This window comes from Gadus morhua, chromosome 10, assembly GCF_902167405.1.
Source record: "Gadus morhua chromosome 10, gadMor3.0, whole genome shotgun sequence".
NCBI lineage: Eukaryota > Metazoa > Chordata > Actinopteri > Gadiformes > Gadidae > Gadus > Gadus morhua.
The window spans coordinates 20,166,591-20,175,415 of NC_044057.1; the positions used below are offsets into that span (position 1 = coordinate 20,166,591).

At 53.0% G+C, this 8,825-nt stretch overlaps 1 protein-coding gene across 1 annotated transcript; it reads right to left on the bottom strand.

Annotated features, from left to right (window-relative positions):
• Positions 1 to 60: 60 nt before the first annotated feature.
• npas4a (neuronal PAS domain protein 4a) lies at positions 61 to 6,666 on the bottom strand. The gene is made up of 8 exons (XM_030368191.1): positions 6,069 to 6,666; positions 5,424 to 5,587; positions 5,176 to 5,278; positions 4,673 to 5,030; positions 4,392 to 4,501; positions 3,999 to 4,137; positions 1,926 to 3,763; positions 61 to 1,802 (listed from the first exon to the last, which is right to left on the bottom strand). Exons 1-8 carry the CDS (start codon positions 6,241 to 6,243, stop codon positions 1,774 to 1,776), a joined length of 2,916 nt encoding a protein of 971 aa, XP_030224051.1. The 5' UTR covers positions 6,244 to 6,666; the 3' UTR covers positions 61 to 1,773.
• Between the last annotated feature and the right edge of the window lie 2,159 nt (positions 6,667 to 8,825).

Here is an 8,825-nt window from a genome sequence, read left to right on the forward strand (position 1 = left end):
AGGGGGGCTGAGCCCAGCGGGGTAGGACTGGAAGTGACGACACTTTCGCAGCAGTAGCATTAAGTGCACTTTAATATAAATGCATTTGTATGACGACAAAATACACTTAGCAACACGATAGAACACTGATCCACAATGTCCATTTATCGCTACGATACCATGTATATAGATACTCAATCATATGCCATAGAAATGTCTCTCGTATATCTATATATATATGTACAGATACAGAACGGTAGCTTTTTCATATAAATGTACAAATGTGTACAACCTTTCTCCCAAAGAAACCTTTGTCCACAGATTATGCATAAGCATTAACATATCTCTTTTTTGAAATATCACACAAACAATGTAATCATCTTACACATATAATAATTTAGCCTTGAATAGCTAGAACGTAGGAATCAATCCTTTACTTGACCGTAGACAATTCTACGTGAGTGCGTCGACACCAATGGGAATAGTACCATTCTCAACCCGTGTCGCTTGGAAACTGAATACAAATAGCACCCCTTCCCGAATTTCATTTTTTAAAACAAAACTTTTTTCGTAGTCTAACCCCTCTCAAAAAAGAAGAATCACTCATTCACTTAGTCAATTTGTGTACCTCAGACTACACACCACACTCCAGAGGAGCGTCGATGCCGCGTGTCCATTGGGAACGGACGTGGGTCATAAAGAGAGAGTTCAGAGTTCACCAGGTCACTGCCCGGTCAGGGCGGTCAGAGAGATGGCCGCTATAAGCTGCCAGCATTGCAAATATTGATGCTGCAAGAATATCCAGCCACATGTCTGTCACCTGTCTTGAAGCCAGGAGTTGGAAACCTGGCCACCCCACTTTTCAGAGTCCAGCCGTGGCGGGGGGTCACCTCGCCGGTTGTGACTCCCGCTGTGTTCCGTCGATTGTATCCATGGAAACATGGAACATTCTGGAGATCTTCACATGCTTCTAAAGATGTTCCGTGTTTTTTGTTTGATTGTTTCATTGCACGTCACTATTGATACACAAGTCTTAAGATGGAGATACATATGAAACATTAAAGGATGGCAGCGCCAGCAAACTCAAACCTCAAAGTGTAGTGGCTTTTTGGGTTGATTCTCCATTTTGTGCGTGTTTTTTTTTTGCAGTGTGTTTGAGTATAGAAAGAATCAGAGCAGAAATGGCTCTTGGAATTTGATTGACGTCGTGACAAGGCGTCAAACTGTAACATGCGAGTCATCGATAGTGGTTAGCAAGCCCGAAGTGTGTTGGAGAATCTGTAAACATGTTACTAGTACATTTGAGGCTTGTGTTTGCGTAGCTGCCGGTCAGGCATCGCTGTTATATATCATTCCCCCTACAGAGCTAGCAAGAATCTTTTTGTTCACAACAGATATTTTTTGCTTTTTTTCACTACGAGTGAATACAAATGCGCGTCCGGTTAAAGTTAAACAGCGCTTACACGTTCAGAGGAGTTTCTCTCTGTCTGTTATCTGAAGCTCGTGGTACAAGTAGAAGCTGGGTAGTACCGCATGCACCCAAAACTCAGTCAGTGATGGGCCCACGAAGAGGCAACGCCATGGTAACGTCGTAGTAATACACAGAATACTGACTCGAACCAAAATATAGAAAGCTCATCTTTGTTCCCAGGAGACATGAAGGAGTTAAAGTCCTTAAGTTGTATATACATTATGTATATTTATACACTTAATTATTTTTTACTTTTCAGTAAAAGGTGTCTCCACAAAATATGACAATATGCCATACTTAATGAAGTAAGTCACAGACTTATTTTAGAACGGAGAAACACTTCCACTCCCATCTGAAACACAAAAGAAGAGGAAGAAGAGAAGGAGAGGTTAGCATTGGCTCGCCTCCAAGGGGAATCGTGTCTAATCTTTTATCTGCGCCATCAAACACAAACAGGGCTCGGTGCTGCTCTCACCTTGGTGGAAGCACTGCGGCGATGGGTGACACTGGAGTTGATACAACTCAGGTTGTTGCCCTAAGCCAGGGGCGATCGAGGCACCTGCCCCAAACATGGGTTCCAGGACAGCCAGCTCCTCCAGGAGGGACTGGGTGCAGGACGTGGCCGGCGCCGGCGAGCCACGGGGCGAGGCGCAGTAGGCCGGGGAGGCCATGGGCGAGGCGGTGAGCACCAGGGGAGGGGAGGCCGGGATGGACGAGCAGGAGGACAGCGGAGATGACATCACCTCGATCTCCATCGGCTCCTCGCGGTCCGACCCCTCCCCGCCCGCCGCCGGCTCGCCCGCGGCGCTAGGGTGCGCCGATTGGACGCTACAGAAGTGGTGACCCGCCCCCTCGAAGAAGGAGGAGGGTTGGAGCCAGCACGCGGGGGGGTGGGGCTGCTGCGGGGAGGAGGGGCTGGAGGGGCTCGGGGAGGGGCAGTGCAGGTCGGGGGAGCAGAGGCCCGGCGAGAGGGGCGGCGGGGCGGCGGTGAAGTCGTGGATCAGGGTCTCGAGGAGGTTCTCCTCAAACAGAGACTCGTCGTCGTCCAGGAACATGGGCACGTCCAGCCCCCGCCACGCCTTGATGGGGTACAGCTCCCCGAGCGCGTGGGCCGACTCGGCCTCGGAGACGTCCAGGACGGGGGAGGGGGGGCAGGAGGAGGGCGACATGGAGGGCGGGGAGAGCTTGGACAGCAGCGGGTCCAGGTAGAAGCCCTCGGCCAGGGTGCTGATGTGGCGCGCCAGCAGGGAGATCTCCAGTCGCTCCTTCTCCCGCTCCCGCTCCAGGGAGAAGAAGGCCAGGCCGGACTGCTTGCCGGGCGAGGCCTCGGGCGTCAGGAGGCCCTCGGGGGGGTAGTGGAGGGGCCCCAGCGGGACGTCTACGTACAGGGGGCCCCGCACCTCGGGCAGGGTCATCACGGTGCAGTCGCCGTCCCCGGGGCTGTCGGGGGTGGGCGGCAGCTTCTCGTAGAGGGCGGCGTTGTAAGGCTCGGCGGGGAAGAGCAGCTCGCTGCTGGGCGGCAGCGGCATGGCCAGGGGCAGCTTGGCGGACAGGGTGGTGGTGCTGGTGGTGGTGGTGGTGGGGGTAGTGGCGGGGGGAGGGGTGCTGGAGGAGCTGGTGGTGGGGGCGGACGGGGAGACGGAGGGGCCCATGGAGGTGGAGGCGGCCGAGGTCAGCGGCGGCGTGGTGGCGCCCGCGGGGTCAAAGCTGAAGAGGGGGTCGCCGAACAGGAAGCTGGCCCCGCCCAGGCCGGGGGTGTAGGGCGGCGTGCACACAAACTCCTTGGTCTGCTGGGCCTGGGGGGGGGGGGAGGGCATGGGGGGCAGCGGCAGGGGCAGGGCGGGCAGCGGGGTGTCCAGCTGGAAGGCCGAGGGGAGGAGGATGTTCTGCGCCAGGAAGTCCATGTCGGTCACCGTGGCGACGGTGACGGGGGTGGGGGAGGCGGCGGCCGAGGCGCCGGGCTCCGGGGCGGCGGCGGCGGCGGCGGCGGCCGAGTGGAAGAAGCTGTCCTCCTCCAGGGAGGAGAGGCTGGAGCGGGGGTCTCCCTCGCCCAGCTGCATGGGCTCGGCGGCACTGCTGCCGCTGGCCGCCGGCTCGTCGGAGGAGCCCACGCTGCAGCCCGCCGTGCTGAAGTCGAAGGACTGGCCCGACAGGCCGCTGCTGCCCGGGGTGAACACCTGGTCCGGGCTGGACAGGGTCTCGGGGGACTGCAGGCTGAGGCCCTCGGGCTGGGAGGTGCCGGTGCTGAGGACCAGGCTGAGCTGGGTGTGCTCCGAGCTGAGCTGCTGGCGCACAGACCACGCCTCCGCCTCGCTGCAGGGGAGGGGAGAGAACGACAACAGCAGATGGTGAGACCGGGAAACGTTTCAGTGGACCATCACGCTCCCAAGCTTGAGTCGTGTGTGTGTGTATGTGTGTGTGTGTGTGTGTGTGTGTGTGTGTGTGTGTGTGTGTGTGTGTGTGTGTGTGTGTGTGTGTGTGTGTGTGTGTGTGTGTGTGTGTGGGTGGGTGCTCATGCTTTGGTTCTGAGGGAGGCGTCGCCTGTTACCTGATGATGTAGTTGTTGCTGCTGATGGGGCTGTCCCCCCCGGCCTCCAGCTGCAGTACCATGTACAGCCACACCCACGACTGGTCCTCGGCCTGCAGCCGCACCACCATCTCCGCTCGGCCCTCGCCGCCCTCCCTCACTGTGGGGTAGAAGAGGTGGAGGAGGAGGATAAGTACACAGCGAGCTGACATCACCCTGTAATCCCAATTAATCACCAGGCACCCCCACTGGTGTGCGGCCTGTGCCAGCTGGAATGCACTGGCATTGTGTGTGGGCACAGCATTGAGTGTGTGTGTGTGTGTGTGTGTGTGTGTGTGCAGAATGGCACGACGCTCAGTGTTTGTTGTTAGCTGGTGGCTAGCGGCCTGCGGCACGGTGGTAGGCTCCACTTACGTAGGCTGCGGTGCTGAGCCGAGGCGTGCGACAGATCCTGGGGGTGCAGGAGGCTGTACCAGGAGTGGGAGCGTAGCGCCGCCGCATCAAAGCCCAGATAGGAGCTCACACTGCGTGGGCGAGAGAGAGAGAGAGAGAGAGAGGGAGAGAGAGAGCGGGTTAAAGGCCTGTTTCTTATACAAGTGACGTTATCGCTGATGAACACATTCTATTGACAATCTTTATGGGAAACTTGATGGTAAAGTGAATGAGGTTGTGGGGGGGGGGGGGCACCACCTCACCTGTCCTGAGCGTCCTGGAGCCTCATGTCGCGGCCGTGCAGGGAGTAGAAGCAGGCCAGGAAGAAGTTGCCCTCGGCGGGATGGGGTTGGGGGCCGGGCTGGGGCGGGGGGGGGACGGGGGACAGCTCCGCCCCGGGCCCCCCCGAGCGGGCGGGGTGGGGCTCCAGCGGGGAGCAGAAGCACACCCAGACGGGGTTGGAGGTCCAGTAGGTGGAGGAGGTGGTGGTGGAGGTGGAGGTGGAGGCTGAGGTGGAGGGGGGCGTTGCCAGGCAGCGCGCGCGGATCAGGACCAGCTTGTTGCCGGCACTCTGACGGCGGACCGACTTGGAGGTGTTGAAGCGACAGCGGAAGAGGCGGTCTGTTGGCGGGGGGGACAAAAGGTTTCTCGGTGAATAGAAAGTACATCAATAACCGGGCTTGAATGCAGAGAGGGACACAATGGACCGCATGAATGGGGACAGTGTTGGGGTTTTTCGTTGTTTTTTTTCTTTCTTTCGGCTCACCTTGGTCGAGGTTGGAGACGTTGGTGAGGTTGTTCCTCATGACGAAGTGATCCGTAGACTCGATGATGTCGTAGACACTGTCGCCCTGAGCAACCAAATCCACCTGGAGAAGAAGAAATAAGGAGAGGAAAAAATACCGTCAAATAAATCCCTCACAGAGTTTTTGGTGATATAATGAGTGAATACAGTGCAACACTTCATTCATAATAATAATAAATAATATAAAAATAAAAATATATATCACTCACCATTGAGTGTCCCAGGTGGTCGGACACGCTGTCCGAGAGGTACAGCAGCTTGCCTTCCCCGCTCACCAGCATTAGAAACCCGGGCAGCGCCTGCACCAACTCCGACAGCTCGTGGAAAGACAGAAATCTCGCGCTCTCCTCGAGACTCATGGCAGTTCCCGATTCTGAAAGAGGATTCACCGAAAAAGGATTCATTATTTTTTAACCACATGTAAATCCAAACGCAACCGTCTAAACACACCGCCTCCTACGGACCGCTGTCATTGACCGCTTGCGGGCAGCGGCAGAACCATGGCCAGAGCTCTGCGCGTCTCCTTAGCGCTGGAGCGTTTCAGCACTGGACAGCGACAAACAGCCTCATAGCGCTATGAACCAATGTTCTAACAATCAGCTTTAAGAGACCTCACCAGCATCCATAGAAGGGGATTCTCTTTTTGAGAGCCAACAGCTAGAAATACGCATTTGCTTGTTATGCAAGAAAACACTTGTTGATTCTACACGTACGTCCGCAAACCAAACGGAGATAGAAACATCGAGCGTGGAAAAATAACAGCGCGTCTCCTTTCCCACGCAGCAACACACACTGATACACGGATCAACAGGTAGTGTCGTGCGATGTGACTGCACATTCTCATCATAGCTTACCTTCGCTGAAGAAGACGGATTTCCTGGTGTACATGCACGCCAGTGACATGATGTGCAGGTAGGACAGCCGCGCTTTATCGGCGTCGGTGATGGGCAACAAGTCCTTGAGGTTCCGGATCTCCGCGTTGATCTGGTCCCGGCGAGCCTTGGACGCTCCCTTGGTCGAGCGATACATAGTTGGCCGTGGAAGTTTGGCCCGTTGGGGATATTAAGACGATCAATCCCCGGGGTTGTTCAAGTTAAACAAGCCTGTCTTTCTGCTGGAAGTCTGTCTGTCCTCACTGTCTCCAGGAGATGTGATAGAGAGACAAGGCGGTGGAACAGCTGGTAGCCCTGCTTGTTCAAGTCTTACTGGGTTGTCATCGCTTTTATAGTAGAGTAAGGGCTAAAAAAAATAACCTTCTCTTGTTATTAGATTTTCCTATCCTCACAGCTCCGCCACAGCGTCCAGCTCAGGTGCTGCTGGCCGGCTGCTGGGTGTCTTTCCCACGGTGAGAGAGTGCTGGTGGTTCGGCGGCGGTGGGAGCCGTCTCTCGCTGTAAAGTCCGGATCCCGCACATCTGATTGAGGGACTCTGCTCGCCTGCATCTTATATAGCCTGGGACTCCTCTGGAGTAGGGGGGCTCCCAACGCACCAACACCGACGTAAACGGGAGGAGGGGGGGCTCAGGAGGAAGGGAGGGCTAGGGGGGAGTGATGTATCATATCAATGCGAGCGAGGCTGAGTCGCTCTCCTCCAGCCCGGGCCCCCTCCCTCGCGCGTGCCCTCTCCTTTCAGCGGCACTCTCCCGACGTCAGCGCTCTCCTCGGCTCGCTGATGACGTAGGTCTGAAATCGGGAGCTCCGGCGACGCAAAAAGCCCGATTTGGACAAAACCGTGTAGGGGGCGGAGCCTAGAGCGAAACGTAAACGGAGTCACCGGACTCCGGTGTATCGGAGGGGGGTGGGTGGGTGGATTTGGGAGGGGGGGGGGGGGGGGGGGGACAGGATCTCTGTGTTTAGTCTGGCGCCTATATGCATAGACTTTACCTTTTGTGTCTTAGCTGTATATCTTTCTTCAGCTTCAGGCTGCTGTGTAATTGTTGAAGAATTATCATTATTATAGGGACGCGCTTGTGGGTTTGATATTGATCATGTTGCTTATAGACTCGCAGCCTTTACCGATGCATGATGAATGATAACGTTATGAATGGAAACACGTCTGGCTTTACAGGCTATAACCGATTCGCGGTATCCTGCGATTGTAAATATTATGTTGTTGCTTATGAGGACGGATTTAATCATTATCCCCGTTTATTCCCTTCATGAACAACGATTGAAAGGTTGCAGGTTTATCGCATTTTTGTTAGCCCCCGTCTTGCTCAAATCCCTCATAATTTTCCTCACCTCTCCGACAGAAAATAAAGGAGCAGCTGATCAATAGCCAACCAAATTCTGTGAATGACCAGATAATGTGATCCAAATGGAATCTGTGGCGTGCAGGACAAACACCGACCAGGGTGTGGGCATTAACTGACATATTTCCCGCGCCATTTATTTATGAGTCCCATAGGCTAAATAACCTCATCTGTGGAGCGCGACATACTCTACTGCAACCTCCCTGAATGGACCGATAGATATTATAAATTATATATCGAATGGCATCCATGAGGCGCGCTGCAGTTATTGCGCATTTAATCCGCTGCATGTGGCACGTGATAGAAAACGCACCGTTCCTAAAAATAGCTCTTACCGGCGACTGACGTATCAGAGTTTGAAGTGCGCCCCCCAATCAGCCCCGGCCGTGCTATTTATAGCCAGACATTCCACTTATAGTTTGAAATACATTTCATAGACTATAGGCCGGGTGTACAGGTTACTTTAAACCTAATCTAGTCCCAGGTATACCTTCTGCTAGACTGTTTAATGGTAACACAAGAAGCCTGTACAATAATGTAAAACTAAAAATGTAAAATAATGTCATATTATTATAGAAATCATCCAGTATAATTTCTTTAATTTGCAGATTATGTCGTTTATTGAGAGGTCACGCCCTGAAACCTTTAAACTACAGGCACTCATATGCATTGCATTACATGCTGCACACCAGCCCCTATGATAGCTGGGGATCCAATAAACAGTCTGACACCCTGACAGCGGAAATCATCTCTATTAGACCCAGGTATACACAACAAGGCTAGAGATTTAGGAAGAAATTAGATATACAAATATATGTTTGGCATATGTATAAATACCTAAAGGGGAAACATCACATATGTAAACTTTGTTTCTGTTATGTTTTGGTCACATGTTTGCCTGATAACTAATTAGTCTTCTTTGGAATACAATGGTCAGTTATTAAGACAGGTTGGATTGTTCTAAATATGAATATCACTAAACAAGGTTAACCATAAAGATATATACTTATAGCACCTTGCCACTTCCAAATCCTTACATTTGAGGCCACATTCCTGCAAAACTAATTTATATATTTTTAATTACATTTGAGACAATTTCATGTTGCATGTTTCAATATAAGCATATATAACCTTTGTTATTTAATGGAAGTATTCAATTGTAAAACAGCATATAAGATTTAAATCCAGTCATCCAAAACCTTTTGATGCCCTGTCCAGATGAGACTTACCACACTCCGTCATATCAATAGAATATTTAGTTGATGGCTCACCCCAGCAAACGGGGACGATCAGTCACACCTAAACCAGAACACCAAGTCAAGTCAAGTACGTTTGGTTTGTGTTGGCACAGGCGCCATGA

Coding starts and splice junctions, on each gene's coding strand:
- npas4a (XM_030368191.1), bottom strand. CDS start 6,243: ATGTATCGCTCGACCAAGGGAGCGTCCAAGGCTCGCCGGGACCAGATC. Junction 5,588..6,068: donor ATCCGTCTTCTTCAGCGAAG/GTAAGCTATGAT, acceptor ATCCTCTTTCAG/AATCGGGAACTGCCATGAGT. Junction 5,279..5,423: donor ACCACCTGGGACACTCAATG/GTGAGTGATATA, acceptor CTTCTTCTCCAG/GTGGATTTGGTTGCTCAGGG.